Genomic DNA, 19,794 nt, shown 5'->3' on the forward strand with positions numbered 1-19,794 from the left:
AAGTTACAGCGCCAGCACGCCGCTCTCCTTGCTCCACCCTGCCTTCTTGCCCTGGCTGGGCCTGCCCGCCTGGCCTCCCCTGACTCCTGCTGCGGCTCCGCTGGCTGGGGTACCACTTGGTCCCGCCAGTGTGTAAGTTTCCGGCTGGCCCCGCCCCGCCCCCTCCCGCGCATTGGCCCCTCCCCAAGCCCGGAGCCCGCTGGGCTGCGCGCTGATTGGCTAACGCCTGGCGTAGCCGGGCTAGGCAGCTCGGGCTTTCTCTGGCTCTCTCCAGACTCCACGACCAGTAGTTTGCGGCATCGGCAGGAGCAGCAGCAGCACTAGCGGCGGCGGTGGGCGCAGTGGGTAGACTGACGAGCGGGCACAGACGGTAGCACGGCTCCCGCGCGCCATGCCCCGGTTGCCCGGGGGACACTGGCACCCGCGTCCCTAGCCTGGCACGGGCCCTTGGCGCGTTACGCTCCGCGGCATTCTGGCTGAGCGGATTTATCGGCGATCTGAAACCTCCCACCCCTGCTCGCTCACACTCCCCACTCACACTCCCCACACCACACACTCACTCTTCCTTTCTCTCACACATTCACCCACAGCCCGAGACAGAAAGAGACTGCGAGATAGACCTCCGAGTGCTGGAGCGCCCGGGAGGGAGTGAGCCCAACGCAGCGCGGCCAGCGCCTCTCCAGGAGGATGGAATCAAGACGCTCCCGCAAGTAAACTTTGGCGGCGACATAACCGTCGACCGTGGCAGCTGCTGAGGCGGACCCCAGCGACATGCAACTGAGCTAGGAGGGCTTCCTACCGCGGCGGCGGCGGCGGCGGCGGCGGCGGCGGCCCTCGGAGCGACACCCCAGCCCAGACTGAGGGAAGAGGAGAAGCCCCTGGTACCTGCGGCGTCGGCCCCGCCTCTCCTGGCCGGTACTGTTGTCGCTTTGCCTCCCCTCCTCCCCATTCCCCGCCCCCCGGGCCATTGGAAAGACCCGGACTTCTATTTTCTTGGACAAATTGCCATCGGCCAGCTTTCGCAAACTTGACGTGGAGGCTCGGACTGCGTTGGTAACTGTGATTTTCGAGACGAAAACGCCCGCAGTCCAACTGCTCTGTGGGGGTGGCTCCGTGCCCATCTCCGATCCTGGACACACGCGCCCCTCAAGCCTTCTGAAGCCAACCACAGTGCAAGGGAGCGCGTTCTCGTCTCGGCAGCCTCTCTCCCCTCCCCCTTCTTCTGCCGGCCCGGGGAGAGCCATCCCGCTCAGCCGGATACTCTGGCGGCTGCGGCGCTTGACAGCAACTCAGACTCCCTCCTGCGACCCCCCTTTCTCCCCAACAGGCCTCGAAAAGGCCAGCGTGACCCCCCCGGACCCTGGAGGGCGCGTTCCAGGCGGGTCCTGTCTCCGCAGTGATCCAGGAGCACTGGGGGGAGGTCCTTGCGCATGCCAGGTGCACAGACTACGCGATAGCCAGCCCCAGTGCAGGTGCGCCGCGGCGGGCCGGGCACTGCCTGAGAGGCTGTACCCTCACTGCACTCCCCGCCTTCGCCTCAAGCGCGGTCAGGACTCAGCAGCGCGTCGACCCGGCCGCTCAGACGCCGTCCGACCCGCAGCCCTGCGCCGCTGCGGCCAGTCGAGCCCGGCTAACTTTGAAGGGGGAAAACTGAGTAGCCGGGCTGGAGGGAGGGGGCTCGGGGCCGCGCGGCGCTCCCTCGGCCCCCCGGAGCCCCCGGGTCCCCCGCGAGCCCCCGCCCGGTCCGCCGCAATCTCAGCATTGGAGCCGGCGCGGGTGTCCCCCCCGCGCCGCCGGGCCGCCCTGGGCGAGACTCCTCCGGCGGCCTCCGGGGCCCCGGGGCGCGCGCAACAGGCGGCCCGAGTCGGCGGGAAGCTGGAGCGCCGGCGGCGTCGGCCTCGGAGGGGTGTGGAGAGGCGAGGCCAGGCAGAGCCCCGCGCAGCCATGGAGTCGCTCCTGCTGCCGGTGCTGCTGCTGTTGGCTGTACTGTGGACACAGGCGGCCGCCCTCATTAACCTCAAGTACTCGGTAGAAGAGGAGCAGCGCGCCGGGACGGTGATCGCCAACGTGGCCAAGGACGCGCGCGAGGCGGGCTTTGCACTGGACCCACGGCAGGCCTCTGCCTTTCGTGTGGTGTCCAACTCCGCTCCGCACCTGGTGGACATCAACCCCAGCTCGGGCCTGTTGGTCACCAAGCAGAAGATCGACCGTGACTTGTTGTGCCGCCAGAGCCCCAAGTGCATCATCTCGCTTGAGGTCATGTCCAGCTCAATGGAGATCTGCGTGATTAAGGTGGAGATCAAGGACCTGAATGACAACGCGCCCAGCTTCCCGGCGGCACAGATTGAGCTGGAGATCTCAGAGGCGGCCAGCCCTGGGACGCGCATCCCGCTGGACAGCGCCTATGACCCGGACTCGGGCAGCTTCGGCGTGCAGACGTACGAGCTCACGCCTAACGAGCTATTTGGCCTGGAGATCAAGACGCGCGGCGACGGCTCGCGCTTTGCAGAACTCGTGGTGGAGAAGAGTCTGGACCGGGAGACGCAGTCGCACTACAGCTTTCGCATCACTGCGCTCGACGGCGGCGACCCGCCGCACCTGGGCACTGTTGGCCTCAGCATCAAGGTGACCGACTCCAATGACAACAACCCTGTGTTTGGCGAGTCCACCTATTTAGTGACCGTGCCAGAGAACTCACCTCCCAACACGCCTGTCATCCGTCTCAACGCCAGTGACCCAGACGAAGGCACCAATGGCCAGGTGGTCTACTCCTTCTATGGCTACGTCAACGACCGCACTCGAGAACTCTTCCAGATCGACCCGCACAGCGGCCTGGTCACGGTCACTGGTGCCCTAGACTATGAAGAGGGCCATGTGTACGAACTGGATGTGCAGGCCAAGGACCTGGGGCCCAACTCCATCCCGGCACACTGCAAGGTCACCGTCAGCGTTCTGGACACCAATGACAACCCGCCGGTCATCAACCTGCTGTCGGTCAACAGCGAGCTGGTGGAGGTGAGCGAGAGCGCCCCACCGGGCTACGTGATTGCACTGGTGCGGGTGTCTGATCGAGACTCCGGCCTCAATGGGCGCGTGCAGTGCCGTTTGCTGGGCAACGTGCCCTTTCGTCTGCAGGAGTATGAAAGCTTCTCCACTATCCTGGTGGACGGACGACTGGACCGCGAGCAGCACGACCAGTACAATCTCACGATCCAGGCGCGCGACGGCGGCGTGCCCATGCTGCAGAGCTCCAAGTCCTTTACCGTGCGCATCACCGACGAGAACGACAACCACCCGCACTTCTCCAAGCCCTACTACCAGGTCATTGTGCAGGAGAACAACACTCCCGGTGCCTATCTGCTCTCTGTGTCGGCCCGAGACCCCGACCTGGGTCTCAATGGCAGTGTTTCCTACCAGATCGTGCCGTCGCAGGTGCGGGACATGCCTGTCTTCACCTATGTCTCCATCAACCCCAACTCGGGTGACATCTATGCGCTGCGATCCTTCAACCACGAGCAGAACAAGGCATTTGAATTCAAGGTGCTGGCCAAGGACGGCGGCCTGCCCTCGCTGCAGAGCAACTCCACTGTTCGGGTCATCATCCTCGACGTCAATGACAATACCCCAGTCATCACCGCCCCACCCCTGATCAACGGCACCGCTGAAGTCTACATACCCCGCAACTCGGGCATAGGCTACCTGGTGACCGTTGTCAAAGCAGACGACTACGATGAGGGCGAGAATGGCCGGGTCACCTATGACATGACAGAGGGCGACCGCGGCTTCTTTGAAATAGACCAGGTCAATGGCGAGGTCAGAACCACTCGCACCTTCAGCGAGAGCTCCAAAGCTTCCTACGAGCTTATTGTGGTGGCCCACGACCACGGCAAGACGTCTCTCTCCGCCTCTGCGCTCGTCCTAATCTACCTATCCCCTGCTCTCGACGCCCAAGAGTCGATGGGTTCGGTGAACTTGTCCTTGATTTTCATTATCGCCCTGGGCTCCATTGCTGGCATCCTCTTTGTCACTATGATCTTTGTGGCGATCAAGTGCAAGAGAGACAACAAAGAAATCCGGACCTACAACTGCAGGTAGAGCCAACTTTTCTTTCTTTCCTTCTTTGTCTTGGGTGAATAATGTGTATCTGTGTCTCTGTGTGAAAACCCCAGTGCTTTTATTTCCTATTTAAATACATGCACCCTACTTACAGCGCTTCTTTTTGGAGGGAGGGGGGAGTTTATGTCAGCCCAAGTTGATCAATTCTTTTGAACTGACAGTTTTCTGGAAGACAATCATTTACTGTTCGAATGGATTCTGTCACATAATGATGATGAGCAGAATAGCAATTATCATTTTAAAATTTGCACAGCTGTCTCCATGAAGTTATGGCAGAAAAAAATTAATATGAGAGAGAGAGAAAGATTGATTGATTTTTAGCAGAACCTTGATACCACAACTTGATTTGGGGGCTGTAGTGTTTTGGGGACAGGTACTGAAAGGAAAGGGAGTACTGGCAGCTGCCCTGTCCTGTTGTAGAGAGAACCTCTGAAGAAAGCCTGTGAGTGGGAGTCTAAGGTAGGAAACAAAGTTGGGGGAAGAGAGAACAGAAGTGTGTGGGGAAGCAGGCGATTAGAGTTTTTTAGTGTGTTCTTGGCTTATTTTGTATCCAGTCCCCAAACATCTGGCTATGTGAAGTGAAATTCTACTAGTCATCTATATGTTTTCAAATATCTGGTTATTGGGTAGAGACCAAACATCCCAATGAGGAACAGGACTTTTGCATCCAGATGTTTCACTAAAAGTAGCAATCTTCTGGAGTTGATGGTTCTTTCCTCTAATGTGGAACTCTGCTGTGGCCCTAAGAGCTGGTCCTTACCAGTGGATGTCACTATGGGCTGTGGTGTTACAGTTTCCCTTGAAATGTGTGCAGAATATGTGTGTGGTATGCCTGAGAGAGAGGGAGGTGGGGGAAGGAGGGAGGGAGGGAGGGAGATAGAGAGAGAGAGAGAGGGAGGGAGGGAGGGGGAATAGAAATGTGGAAACTGGAATGACACGTAGTAATTTTTTTAGAAAAAGATTTCCTGATAAGCACTTTGGAGGGTCTTACTGAAGCCCTTCCTTACAATATCCAATTTAGGATAATACATGTAATTTTTTTTCAGCAGTGTCTCATTGAAACGGTTGAAAAAAAAAGTTGTTTCTTTAGTTTGCTGAAAATGAATGATGCTGCTATTTCCAACCAAGGTGTGTGTGTGCTTTCAACACACCTACACATCCAGTGTGTCTTTTGTGCCATCTGTGCTTGCATGTTAATCAGTCAAAATATGTTCCTGTAGGTCCAATTTGTATTTGACATCAACTGAAATGCACACTTCTGTGAATCAGAGCCCCCTGAATATGTAACAGCCATGCAATTATTGTTTCCCTTTTACTATTCTCTGCGTTACACAAGTTAGTAGACAAATGCTAACCACACATGAATATCAATCAGGTGCCATAAAAGAGCAGCTGCAATGCCTCATAAATGCTTTAATCCTGTTGCTAGTGAAATGGCCATGACTTTTCTTTCCTTCAGCTCCGAGTCATTTCAGATGGGAGAAATGGAAATTAATATTACTCTTACCTTTGAAACCTGTGACTGCCAGTGGCATTTTTTATAGGAGAAAAATGAGGAGTCTATAAAATTTTATTTATATGGAGATAATGATAGAGGGGACTCTTAAGCCATTTCCTCAGCATAAAGTAAATGCATAAGACCCTTTCCTTGATGAAAAGAAATCAGGTTGAAATAAAGATATTGAAGGCTTTGCCACCTCTTGGTGATGTATGACTCAAAGTGAGAGCTCTTTCTGAGAGCTTGCCAGGGAGATCATTAAACAGGGAGGAGAGCATTTGAAATGAAAAGAAAAAAAATCAAAAAAAGTGAATCTCAGTGCTCTCCAACTTCACTCATATGTGTATTTTGTAAAGAGCTCTGTTTCCTGCGCTGGTTTGGGATTAATGAAGTACAGTTTAATTAAATAATTGCTCGATACAGAAAGGGCTGTGCAATGAATGCCTCAGCTGAATAATTGGACGGGGCATTGCCAAACTTACCCATCGTGGGTAAACAAAATGATTAGAACTTCTCATTGATTCTAAACGATTAGAAAAGAAAATCAACCCCAGTCCTGGGGTCTTTGGGATTTTATCTGCTCCCAAGCCCCAATAGCATCAGCTTGCCCTCACTGCAAGTCTGCCTGAGCACAGAGAGAAAGGGTGAGGGGAAGGCAACTGCTCAGCTCTAGGAAGATCCCTGGGACATAGCAAGAATGTGCCTCTGGAGATAGGCAATCTCCTGGTCTGATCACTTTTTAGAAACCTAAAGTTTAAGAGCTTGTCTTTCCGTGTATTAAGCAGAGGTTTCTTGTTCTCAGCCTCTGCAGAGCCTCTTCCTGAAATGCATTCATTTATGATACTTGCGAGATGATCTGCACTTGCTGTTTGAATTGGGCTCCCTTTTTGTATTCAGACAATTAGCTTTGTCGAGGGAGAATACAGGCACAGTCTTTCCCTTGTAAAGATCAACCTGTATTATTTATTAACCCTATTGTTTTGCTGATTATTGCTCAGAAATGGAATTTCCAGACAATAAGCTGAATCATTGTGTGCAAAGTAATAAATGACTTTGAGAATCTGGCTACATTTAAATGTATTTCTTTTGACAAGTCTCTTAATGCTTGGTGTCTTTGGTGCGCGTTGCTGGGTCTGTGTCAGTGTTAATTAAATTGAGCTCTTTATGTTCCAGCACAGCTGCTTGTAGGTACACCTGAATGGAGAGGGATGCTGAATGCACTAACCTTTAAATTCCTTTGCAGTAATTGTTTAACCATCATTTGTCTCCTCGGCTGTTTTAAAAAAGGACAAAACAGCAAGTGTCTGCATTGCATCTTGGTTTCTCCCATTAGCAAGGAGCAAGACAAAAAGGCTGAGGAGAAAGTGAGCCTAAGGGGAAAGAGGTAAAAAGTCTTTTCCCCTCGTTCAAATGGGTTTGGCTATCAGATTTCCTGAGGAGAGGTGGGGGGTGGGGTGGGGAGTAGAAGGGAGCAGGGCTAGGGCAGTGGGAACGAGGGTGTGGAGGAGAGGAGCTGAGAATTTGTCAAAGGACAGGGTCTGATTTGCTCCCGTTCAAAATCGATCAGTTCAATCACCAAGGAACCTGATTGAGGGTGTTCGTCACATGGCAATTGCTTGGAGGAACTGGAAAGGGGATTAGTTTTTATTTCTTTCTATCTCCTCTTCTGTTAAATTAGAACTAGCTTCTTATTTCACCCAGGAGTTCCTTTGGCTTCCAGAAAAGCTCCCGATTTGAGCATTTTCATGCTTTCTCTCCCATAGGCTCAACTTTCCCCGTCCCCACACCCTTGTTAAATGGTCACTCACAATGAGGAATTCCAAATCTAAAGTATAGAAACTTTGGGGAGGGGTAGTGGGAGGTTACTATGTTTAATATAAAAACTTTACAGCCCTCAGCTTGGTTTCACACGTAGAAAGCACAGGGAGAAACCTGATGATGTAATGCACCAGAATAAGAAGCTGGAGCGGAGATGGGGTGCAACCCTCTGGGGTGCTTAATGTTTATTAATCGATGCGTGGTTTGGGAGGGCGTTAGCGATACATGCTGCCTTTTCTGTCACATAGAATCGCTGAGTACTCCTATGGGCATCAAAAGAAATCAAGCAAGAAGAAAAAAATCAATAAGAATGACATCCGCCTGGTACCCCGGGATGTGGAGGAGACAGACAAGATGAACGTTGTCAGTTGCTCCTCCCTGACCTCGTCCCTCAACTATTTCGACTACCACCAGCAGACCCTTCCTCTGGGCTGCCGCCGCTCTGAGAGCACTTTCTTGAATGTGGAGAACCAGAATACCCGCAATACCAGCGCCAACCACATCTACCATCACTCTTTCAACAGCCAGGGCCCCCAGCAACCAGACCTGATCATCAACGGTGTGCCTCTGCCCGAGGTGAGTGCAGCTAAGCGGCTCTGTGAGGTCCTCCGAGGCCTCTTTCCCATGCTGCTCGCTGGACCCCATCAGCCTCTATGGTGGCACATTCCCTGGCAGGGGTGGGAGAACTTCTCTGCCTAAGCCCATTTCCAAAGTCAGGGTTTGCTACCAGTGCTTCTTGGGGCAGAGGGTAACCCAACATATTGAGCCTTTGTAGGGGTGGATGTTGGGAGTAGGAGCTCAAGGTCTGAGCCTTTGAAATACCTATATGGTATTTTGGCGTAATATGAATTGTACCACCTGTTGCAAATACAGTACGCTTGCCAGCCTGTTGTACCAGTACAACAGTTAAAGTGGCTAAGAATCAACAAGTAGTCTTAAAGATAGATGAGCCCTAGAATGCTCGGGGGCCAGTTTCCTAGTGTGAGAGTGATTCAGCCTTCTGAAGCCCCCTTTTGCTTTTTCTTTGGTCATAACGTGCTTTGCTGAGAATATGGATGGGCCGGTTAAAGGGAGGCAAAACAAAACTATAAAAAAGCCACATTGCTGTTTCTTAATAGTTCTTATGGTGACATTTGACAAATGAGGAGGTTGAAACTGTCACTAATAATGAAAATTTCAGGAATTAACTATGTATTTGAGTTAGCTCTGTTTCTCTTTACCAGGAATGAATGTTTTCAAATGGAAGCATTTTTTTTTTTAGACACTACGTGGTCCGGTGTTTGCTGTCTATTGAAATTTTTCAGGGTAGTAGGGTAGTAACGTGGATGATGGTAGGTTGGTGGCTGGGTGGAAGGCTATAAATAACAGCTCTTAAGTTAATTTCATTTTTCCTTGAATTGCTTAAGTCCCTCTTTGGTTGGAAATTTAATGCACTGGGAGGCATATGCCCTCTTCCAGGCCACTAATGAAAGGAATACTACATACTTGGAGAGCACTTCACAACCTTTGTCTTCTTTGATCCTTACAGTCAGGTATCTTAATAGGTTGCCCTTCAGTAGATGATGAAAGGAGGTCCAGAGATGCTAAGGGACTTGTTCAGACTCACTGGGCAGGGATATCAAGAGAGAGAGAGAGGAAGGACTAGATTGCAGGGCTCTATAACTCTGGCGAGTGCTGTTTCAGTGACACTTCCCTGCCTCAGAAATAATTCAGCCTAACATACCTGGGCTGGGATGCATATAAAATGGCCTGATAGTATTTATATCAATTTCATAGGGCAAAGGGTTTTAGGATCACTTTTATCGACTGCTCCTCCTAGTTCCTGAAAAATATTTCTCATCAGAATTAATGGGGCCAAAAAGCAGTGCTTTTCCTTAGAAACTGATGATTTTCTTCTAGCAACAGAGACACCAATATTGTCAATCTATAAGTAAGGATTTATTGAAAATCCAGTATTATGCTAGGTAGGCTCAGTTATAATTATGAATGTCAGTGGATACTACTAGGGACTAGACCATAGACTTTCTGGAGGACTACTCATGGACCACCAAGAGTTCAACAACGGAGAGGGAGAGGTAGTGCTATGTAGTGGAATCAGATAGACCATGATTTTGAATCTGGGGGACATGTCTTGCTATGGTATCCCTCTGAATCTCTGTTTCCTCATCTACAAAATGGGTACATCTGTCATGCAAGGTTGGTCCAAGGAATAATATGGCATTATGTAATGTAAGGGGACTGACACATAGGTACCCCCTGAATCGTAGGTCTCTTCACCAGACAATAATTGAAGAGTGACTATTGTAATGGCCTGCATACCTGAGTGTAACTCCCTAGGCACTTATAACCAAAGAGGAATTTAGGCTGGTTCTGTATAGAGAAGATCTACAAAGTGGTGCGGTTACCGTATTCATACTGGACTTTTAAATAATGGAGGTAAAAAATGCCAAGGTTTTGGGTTAGGTGCTGACTGCTGCTGCCAGTGGAGATGGACAAAAGAATTGAATCCTGAGGGCTTGGTGACTATGCAATCAATTCAAAGTAGTAGAGAAACATAAGCCCTGGTGTCTATGGGATGCTTTGAGGGGGCAAGAGATATATGACTATATCTGCATGGTTTACTTGAGATCTTGGTGTTCTTTCTGAGATTCTCCTGTGGACAAAATTAAACAAAGTATTGCTTCAGTTATTTAGAAAAGCCATTGAAAGTCTGAATTCTGATCCTATCTCTGACTCACAAAGCAAGATACTCTCTTATTTAACAAAGTCATGCAGACCTAGCGTCTAGGGCTAGTCAGGGCCAAGACAGCATATATTAGGTATGGTGAGGTTGTGTATTTCTAACATGCAGTCCCGGAGAGTTCAACTGACAAACCCATTCAGAAGGAGAGAGACCCACTCACAGCAGAGCATGAATCAGGCCATTTAAACCTGCATCTGTCACAAAGTCCTGCATGGAGAAAATGACACTTCTTTTCTTCCCATACCAGAGGCCCTTGAACATGGACTAGGTAGAATACTTAGGTACAGTGAAATCTGTAGAGGTGTAGGGATGATTGATTCATACATTCAACTAATATTTGTTGTGTGTCTGTTCTTTGTAAGGTTCTGTTGTAGGCTCTGGTGTTAGAGAAATGAAAAAGATGTCCTCTGATCTCAAAGAATGCACATTCTAGTGAGGGAGATAAGCAAATAGGTGATTTGCGGTATGGAGTGATAGATGCTACTATCAGGTACAATGGGATAGTCTCCATTACTAGGATAATAATATCATAATGTATTTCCTACCTTTTCTTTATATTTTTCCTAATTAATTAATTGATCCATCTAAGAAACCAACAATTGTTAAGCAATTATAGCACAGAGTGTTAAGTGCTACCATGTGATACATATAAGATTCTGTGGAAATTTCTGTATTAAATCTTATTATGTCATGTACATTTTTCTCTATATTATTTCATTAAACCATTTTTTATTCATTAACTCAACCCAGGAGCATTTATTGCACACTTAGAACATGCCAGACACTGTATAACTTGCCAAGGATACAAAAATAAAACACTTGATCCTTGACCCCAGGGAGCTTACGGGGAGACAGACAAGTAAATAGGTCATTTCAGTTCAGGAGAACATGTCTTTACTGAGCACATATTACATTCTTACTCACCAGACTGGGACCAAAGGTCACTACGCATTAGGTTCCTTTGCTGGGCTACCTTGTGGACAAACTCACTCCCTTCATTAGCTGCAGCGTCGGTTACAGGGCTTACTGGCAATGGCATTACAGAGGAGTGAGAATTGCTTCCCTCACAGCGCTGCATCACACTTTAAAGTTTATCACCATGGCATTAAATCAAATCACTAAACATTGTTTGAGTGTCCACTGTGTGCTCAGCTGTGTGGCAGGTACCATGCGGATCCCAAATAAATATAAGATGTAGCATCTGCCTTCAGAGTTCATAGTTTGGTTGGGGAGCTAAGATCACCCACATGATTTCCCTGTAAGCAACACAAAAGGGTTTCTAACCTCCAGTCACTTTGCAGCCTGCTTAGTACTCTCCTGCTACTCCTTCCCTGGCAGCGCAGCCATCATTTATATGTAGATTTACTGTTGAGCTCTCAAGTTTGGTGCTGATGTGAGGGTAACTTTTGCATCAGTGTGCAGACCTAGCCACATTTGAATATTGTTGGCTCTAGAAACTGAAGGGAACGTGACTTTAAAGGCAGTTAGGTAGGAAAAGGCAAAGGGAATGGAGCACTGAAACATTCAATATTAAAAAACTCAAATTAAAAAATGCCTCACCAAAGAGACTGGATGTTTGGCCATTTCACCCCTCCTGAAGGCAGGAAGAGGTCCCACCCAAGTCTCTATTAATTACCAGCAGAAGAAATGAGTTGCATTGGAACTCAGCCTTTAGAATTATGGAGACCATCTTGCCTGGAATTCTTTTTTTGTTTGTTTTTTTTTGCGGTACGCGGGCCTCTCCCTGTTGTGGCCTCTCCCATTGTGGAGCACAGGCTCCGGACGCGCAGGCTCAGTGGCCATGGCTCACGGGCCTAGGCGCTCCGCGGCACGTGGGATCTTCCCAGACCAGGGCACGAACCCGTGTCCCCTGCATCGGCAGGTGGACTCTCAACCACTGCGCCACCAGGGAAGCCCTTGCCTGGAATTCTTTGTCTTCATTTACCTGTCCTCTGATGTTGGTCAGGAGGTCAGCTGTGTGGATTTTGTGGTTTTGTACACAAATTTGATGAGGGAACGTGGAGGATGCTTTTGCTGTTTACAGAAGACTTTTGTAGGATTAGTGATGTCAAGTATCTCTTAAATATTTTAAATTGAAGGTGAGATTTGCATTCTTTGGCATCCTGGTTTATTTAGTCCATAGATTTAGTGTATATGTAAGTGAATGTGTGTGTGTGTGTGCACATGCATATGGGTGTATGGGGTGGGGGGATAGTGAAGAGAGGGGAAAGGAGGTTGAAAAAATAGATAATGGAGAAGAAAGTAAGTAGTTTTGCCAGTTTGCTAAGATTTTTCTAAACTTAGTCCAGTTTTTTTTATTATTATTATTTTTTCGATATACGGGCCTCTCACTGTTGTGGCCTCTCCCATTGCGGAGCGCAGGCTCCGGACGCGCAGGCTCAGCGGCCATGGCTCACGGGTCCAGCCGCTCCGCGGCATGTGGGATCTTCCCGGACCGGGGCACGAACCCATGTCCCCTGCATGGGCAGGCGGACTCTCTATCACTGCGCCACCAGGGAAGCCCTAGTCCAGTTTTTTTAGAGCCTCCTTAGTACGGCAAATAATTTTTCTTCCAATCTTATGGAATGGTGGCATGCCTTCTGGGTGTCTCTGTATGCTACAAAGTATTACTACTTTGTACATCAACATTCCTGCATTACCCTTTTTGTCACCCAGGCCATGGTCACTGTTGAAGGAAGAAAATGAAACTCATTTCTTCTGCTGGTAATGGAGACTTGGGTGGGACCTCTTCCTGCCTTCAGGAGGGGTGAAATGGCCAAACATCCAGTCTCTTTGGTGAGATATTTTTAATTTGAGTTTTTAAATATTGAATGTTTCAGAGCTGACAATTCTAAGAGAGTGATAGTGGGCAAGAGCTTCCAGAATTCTAGTCATAGGGTGCATAGGGATTTAATTTTGGTTTCAGACTCCATCTTGAGCTCTCTCTTTTTATTTTTCCTTCTTTCACTAGCAAACTGTAACATCTTTGATATAAGACATCCTCAGGGTGTGTGCGTGGTCTGCTATGGTCACTCACGGAGCAGTTTCATAAGTAGCAGCGCGGTAGCAGTGGATGAGTTTGCAGGACAAGGATGTATGTGGCAGACCAAATTGAATGCTTCCAATTATCCTACTGAAAGTCTCAGTGCGTGTTATCTTAGTGCAAATAATGAAACTAAAACATCAGTTAGGCTTTGAAGAAAAATAAGAAAGAAATAGCATGCTTTGGTCCCTAAAAAGAGTTTTAAAAGTTAGGGATTTGCAGTGATCTGAGTGAAACTCTGAGCTAAGGAGCTAGAAAAGCAGCCACAAACCTATCAGGTGTCAGGTTCAGAAGTCACTAGAAAATTAATAGGTACAATGAGGCTGGTTAGGATAGCAAGGTAATGACACAAATCACCCCCTCCAATTAAAACAAACCAACAAACGCTTCAGGAAGCAATTTTATTGTAATTTCCTTGTTTTGACAGGGTCTTGGAACCATCTGAGTCTTATCCCTAAGGGTCAAAAGTACCCCTCAGGCTTCAGAAGGAAGCAATGCAAAACAGTGCAGCCCACATATTTTCAAGGCTCACTCCAGTTTTCTTAAAAATCAAAGGCTCCACTTTTACTGAGAGACAGTCTAGGGCCACCCATTGCCTACATTGCATCTTATTGGCCCGTTTCACATCTAGTCTAAGCAGTGCGTTTCCCATGGGGATCCGCTTGCAAGATGTGTTCCAGAATAAACTGTTCCTCTGTCATCTCCATGCAACTGCTGCAGAACTGAGTTAGTTTACATTAGTATTTGCTAATTTATTATTATCATTCCTTATTGGCAATTAACTGGTTACCTTAGAGATCACCTCTCTCCCCATACACCTTCACTAAAGTTGAGCTCAGCCAGAGAGCTTGCTAATGATCCTGAGATTTCTCTCCCTAGGGGACTGGAGGCAGGACATTTTCCATAGAGGATTCTGAGCCTTTGGAATTCCTCTTATCAGAGGACCACTTGCTTTGGGTCCCAGTCACCCTACCTGGTTTTTCTCTGTCAGTCAGATTTATAAAGTGGGAGGAGCTGCAGACCTCTCCTCCCCTAACCTTGCCCTAGTCTTTGATGTGGCTTTGGTATACCATGCCCTGAGGCTGAAGCAGTAGGGTTGGGGGATTTCTTGCTCGGAATTGGAAGACTGAAAGAGGATGAAGTCACCTCCTGGCAAAGCTGGAGTCTTTCAATTATGGTGCTGCAGTGGATCTGAGGCGTCTGCTTGGAGTTTGAGATGTTGACCCCTCTGCATGTGTATCTCAGCTTCTAGGGCTTAGGGGAGGCCAAGCTTGGCTGGATCAAGTGTCTCAGATGTGGGTAAATGAAGCCATTTGTACAAAAGGCCTGTGTATAAGAGGCGGGAGGCTGGCTCTGGAGCAGCCATTTTCCCCCACTGAGAGGAGGCTTGATTTCTTGATGTGTGACTGGCTGGCCTTTAATGTGAGCCTCATTTACTTCGAACAATTGATAGGCTTGAAGTGAAAAGTCCCAGAGGATCAGTTGTTTGTAGAGGGAAATGCTCTTCAAGTTACATTTCCTCTTTGGCTGTTGTGTAGTTAGGAGTGGTTTTTGTGTGGGCTGCATGGTGAGGGTCACTCTGCTTCCAGTGGGTGTACCCAGGCTGCTAGTGCCTTCGTATGTCCCCCCAGAAAACCAGGAGGAAAGTACTGCAGCCTGAAACTGGATAACAGCTCTGCCAGCTCTAGGAACTTGGGGTCCCATGAGGAAATCTCATTTGCCATCATTCAGCAGCATTCAGGATACTGGTTAGGACCACACGGCGCCACAGCACTCCTGGAAGAGGTGTCAGAAGGGACCAGTATTTCTACTCTATAATCATGAAAATGGAGTTGCAGAGAAGGCAGATGAGTTGCCCAGGCACACATCATTTGGGGCCAAACTGGGTCCCTTTGGATCGATAGCAGTTCCTCTGTTGCAGTTTCCAAGTGATTTCTGTCACGTAACAGAAAACTTGACTGGATTCCACAAGAAGACCTGTGGCTATACCTTTGGCCCTTAGTTGTGTTCCTGAAAAGTTGTGCAGCAGGAAGTGTTTGTTTTGTAAATTAGACCCCCTGTTAACCACAGTAGTGGCATTCCGCATAGAAACACTGTGGCGGATTCCTTCATAAAGGAAAGAACCCTTGTGTAATGTGAGTAATCAACTCCTTACCGATTTCCTTTGTAAATCTGGATTTTTCACATATCTTGTTTGCTTAAAGTGCAATTCCTCACATTGGCAAGATTTACAAAGCCTTTGAAAGGTGGGCCAATTCATTATTCCCTTGACTTCTCACTGTTTAGCCTTCCTGGTTGAATCTCACTTAATTACAAAATGTAATTATGTAATATCTAAAATACATGGTGTCCAGAGAAGACAGATAATATCTCCCAGATTTAACAAATGTTAACATTTCATATTTGCTCCAGATTTTAAAAAATTAAAGGTTACAGCTATCCTCTTCCCATTCTATTCCTCTCCCTCTATCCATTCTTTGTAAGTCTGTAGCTGGAAGAACAGCAACCCATCAGGAATGTTTTTGGTGCGTTTTGTCTTAGCCTCATGAGCTCGCTTCTGAAAGAGATGGCTCTCATTTTGCAGCCCCAGGTCCTAAAACCTCCCCAAGTCAATATGGGTCTCCTGGATTGAGTAGAGCCTGGGAATTACTTTGGAAAATGAAAACGCTCTCTTAAGCTTGCTTTAAATTCAGCCTTTGGTAGTATATAAAGATGTTAAAAAAAATTCAGCCTTTGGGGAGGGAGAAAATTACTTTTTGGAAAGAAAATAAGTGAGAGTGAGAGTTAGACAGATTGACAGACAGACAGGTGTCAGGGGCAGCTATCTTGAGTTTTGAGCAGACCATTTGGGATTGAAGCAGGCAAGAAGCTTGGTGTGAAGCCTGCATTCTCCTTGAGCTCAGTGTACATGGACTAGCACTGGGGCTTCTCCATGTCAGATGCTTAAGCACTGCCTTGATGTGCATAGTCTTCGGATGCTCCATTAAGTCTCCGAATGCCAGGGTGGCCAGTTTTCAGCTTCTCCCACCGGGCCCCATCTGGCCACTGTTCTGTGGCAAGCTGCTCTCCCTCACTGCCACCAGCACTGGTTTTGGCAGTCTCTGCTTTCTGGATTATTTTTGCTTGTAAATTTGATTTCCAGAGCATGAAGGGCACTTCATCTCAGATTGTGTAGTTTGCTCTTCTGAACAAAATGGATTCCCTGTGTAAGCTGGTGGGAAGATAAGTTCAATACAAAGGCCAGACTCTCCCTTTAGGGGAGTGTGTGTGTGTGTGTGCGTGTGCGTGTGTGTGTGTGTGTGTGTGATAGAGAGAGAGAGAGAGAGAGGGAGAGAGAGAGAGGACATATCTACTTGTCTCACCCACTTATTCTGCCTCTGAGGTGATGGAGCCTTTATGAGCTGGCCTGATTGTATACATATCTATGAGCTTAGCTTCTCAGAGCTCCCCTCCCCACTGTGACACTCTGCTGGTTATCTCCCTGAGGAATGCTTATAAACCTCATCACAGCAGGGTGTGATCCCCCAAATGTGAGGCCAGGGCACCCCAATTTGATATAGCCCAGGGACAGATATCCTGGGGACTATTTTTAATTGAGAGCTCTGAGTAGGAAGCAGTCAAATAAACATTGCTGTGCATACAACCTAGCTTAAGAAAACCTTACAGGGAATCTCAGTTCCTTGGAAATGATTTTCTGAGTCTCAGTTTCTCTTTCTGTCTTTTTTGGGCATAATTCTGTTTAAAGTCTTCCTCTTTAATTCACTTGGCTCAAGGAAATCTGGTTTGGGCTGCCTATGTGTATAGGTACTTTGCTATAAAACCATATCTTTTCTGAGTGAGATGTATGAGTAGGGAGACTAGATCAGACTGCATTCATAGGGATTGACTTAACCTTTAAGCAACTTTTTTTTTATAACTAAAGATGCCTGTAATCTAGCATTCATATTTGAAGCTTGACATGCTTGAGGGATACAGGGCTCTGGAAATGCAGGGACAAGCAGAGGCATCTGGCTGTAGGTAATGTTGAATGACTTGTTGGAAGACTGATTCCCTTCTCTGTGCTGCCAGGCACAGAGGCCATGGTGAGGACACAGGCATGCTGCCCTCAGAAGACTGTCACTGACTCTGATCTTGCCATCCTGGTCATTTCTTTAATTAGTGCATTTCTGTTTTCTCAAGTATGGACTTTCAAGTGATGGAGTATGCTAATGGCAACATTTGTTCCTAAGACCTTAGGGAAGAGAACAGGATGGCATTAGTATTAAATAATGTCCTTTTCATAGTGAGATTTTGCCTGATTTTTAATTGCAAAACAATTTATGATAGTTATGACTCTTTAGAAACAAATCTCAAATGCTATATATGAAACATCAATTTTCTGTGTGGCTTGTGAGCCTGCTAATGGGATGTGTGTCCTTACATCTCTAGGTCACTCTTTCTAATTTTGCCTCTACTGGTAATTCTTTAGAAACAGAAAAAGGTGTGTGCTTTGTTGCAGCAAGAAATACAATAAGGAAATGCCTGAAATGGAAAGAAAGTTAAACTGCTTTTGCACGAACTCTATGTAGGGGCCTGATAGAGCAAAATCTTATAAAACTGGTAAAGCTTGGTGTTTGCACATCTGATCATCTAGCGCCCTCAAGAAGTGATCATGGAAGGTGGAGAGAAACTGAACTGCAAGGGTTCATCCGGAACTGCAAAGGTTTGTGGCTGTGCATGGTGTCATATTTGGAGTCAAATATGTGTGTGACACTTGCAATACCTTGTTTTCCTCACCCTTTGAGCCTAGAAAGCTCCATTGGGACAGTTATCCCTAATGTGTGTGTCACCCCTAGTCACTGTATTCCCAAAGATAATCTAGAAATCTATAATTCTGGGATAGGGGAGGAGGAGGTCACTAGCAAAACAGGTGAAACAGAATTAAAAACCTCATAAAAGAAGAGCTTTAATTTATTGAAATCTATTATTACTTAGGAAAGCAGACTCCAAGACATTGAGAATTCTGAAAAATCCAAACAGATGCCAAACGGCACCAATCCTGGAACAAACATATAAGGAGACTGGGTCAGGGGATCTCCAAGTTCTTTTGCAGTTCTGAGTATAATTTGAATTTTGCAGTATTGGTTTGAAGGGTTTCATATAACTGCATTAAGGTTTGAGTCTGTGATGACAATGGCTGCTACAATGGCTACCACAATGGTGGTATTGAGACTAAGGAACTTAGCTATGACAGGTGACACAATAGATACGGCCCTTTAGCTTTTACATGAGGGCAAGATATTCTGTGTCTAATGTAAGTTGTATGTACGTCAAAAGTCAGTAGCCTCCCTATTCAAATGGGTCTCCTTGTCCAATGTGAGTTCTGTCATAAAGGCAGCAATGAGTACATTAACCTGGCTTCAGTTGGTCTGTACTTGCTCTAGGGCTGAGTAGGAGATACACTTCTCTTGCCTGGCCAGCTAGACCTTTCAGAAGAACACAAATTCACTTAAGTATAAATTATGTTGATTATCATGCTACCGAAAAATTCACAGGGCTGTAAGTCACCAAGACCTCCTTTTTAAGTTAGGTATTCTTGAGAACTGTTTTGTATATCATGATAAATTATCTAACCTTTCATACTTTTGAAGGCCAACATTATGGAAATAAGCAGCTTTTTATTCCATTCTAAGGTCAGTCTAACTAAATTATGCAACTTCTAATGCAATTGCTTGAAGCTTCAACTTTGAAAGTTTTCTCATTTTAATACCTTGCAACAGAGATAAATATTTTTTAGCTACTATTCATGCTTAACAATATATTTCCGTGATTGTCCATTTTTTTGGTGGCATTTGTTGGCATGAGAGGCAGTTCACCATGGCTTTGCTTATTTTGCTGTTTGCTATAGATAATCAGCAAAGAGCCAGAATTCAAAAAAAACATGTATTTTTGTTTTTGCTGTTATTTTTAAATTTCAGGCCATAGGAGGCTAACTGAGCCCTACAGAATCAATATATAGGGGGCACTTGGGGTTTTTCTTGAGAATCAAAAATGAGGTAGATTTTCTTTTAAAGTAGATTTGATTCCAGAATTATTAAACTCAATGCATGTTGGAGGCTGGCGGATTGCATTTAGCAGGATTTGGGGCACTATCTGTAACAAAGCAATCTACTTCTTTCAGAGAGTAAACTGCTATTTCAGGGGAAGGAGAGGTCAGTAGGGGAGCTTTTGGGAAGCTCTGTTTTACTTTTAAGCCCCCTAAAGAATATTTTTCAGGGGCTCCTTGAAGGCAGGGCCAATTCTGTGCAATTCCTTCTGTACAGTGTCAGGTGTTATTGTGTTTTGTTACTCGTGAGTTATATAGTTTCTGTGGTGGTTATTGTGCCCTGATCTTAAAGGGTATTCATTTATTCTAGGTAAAGCCTGGCCCTCTATGTGGATTACTTCCAGACTTTAGTGAATGGACTTCCTGTTTAATTAGTTAGACTTTTTTTCAAAAAGATATTTTGGCTTGAAAATATTCACCCATTCGTCCATCCACCAAATATTTGTAGATCATCCTTTATTGACCAGCCAGTACTCAGCTCTGAGGGACAA

General features: G+C 47.0%; 1 protein-coding gene across 2 annotated transcripts in view; it reads left to right on the top strand.

The window, feature by feature from the left end:
• Window positions 1–1,875: 1,875 nt before the first annotated feature.
• The window catches only part of PCDH19 (protocadherin 19), a 110,156-nt gene continuing 92,237 nt past the window's right edge, over window positions 1,876–19,794 (top strand). For both annotated transcript variants that reach the window (XM_067722519.1, XM_067722520.1), the window contains exons 1-2: window positions 1,876–4,091; window positions 7,681–8,008. In XM_067722519.1, coding sequence (XP_067578620.1) covers window positions 1,945–4,091; window positions 7,681–8,008 — 2,475 coding nt within the window. In that variant the 5' untranslated portion in view covers window positions 1,876–1,944. The remainder of the gene's footprint in view (window positions 4,092–7,680; window positions 8,009–19,794) is intronic.

The sequence above is a fragment of the Pseudorca crassidens genome, chromosome X, assembly GCF_039906515.1.
Source record: "Pseudorca crassidens isolate mPseCra1 chromosome X, mPseCra1.hap1, whole genome shotgun sequence".
Lineage (NCBI taxonomy): Eukaryota > Metazoa > Chordata > Mammalia > Artiodactyla > Delphinidae > Pseudorca > Pseudorca crassidens.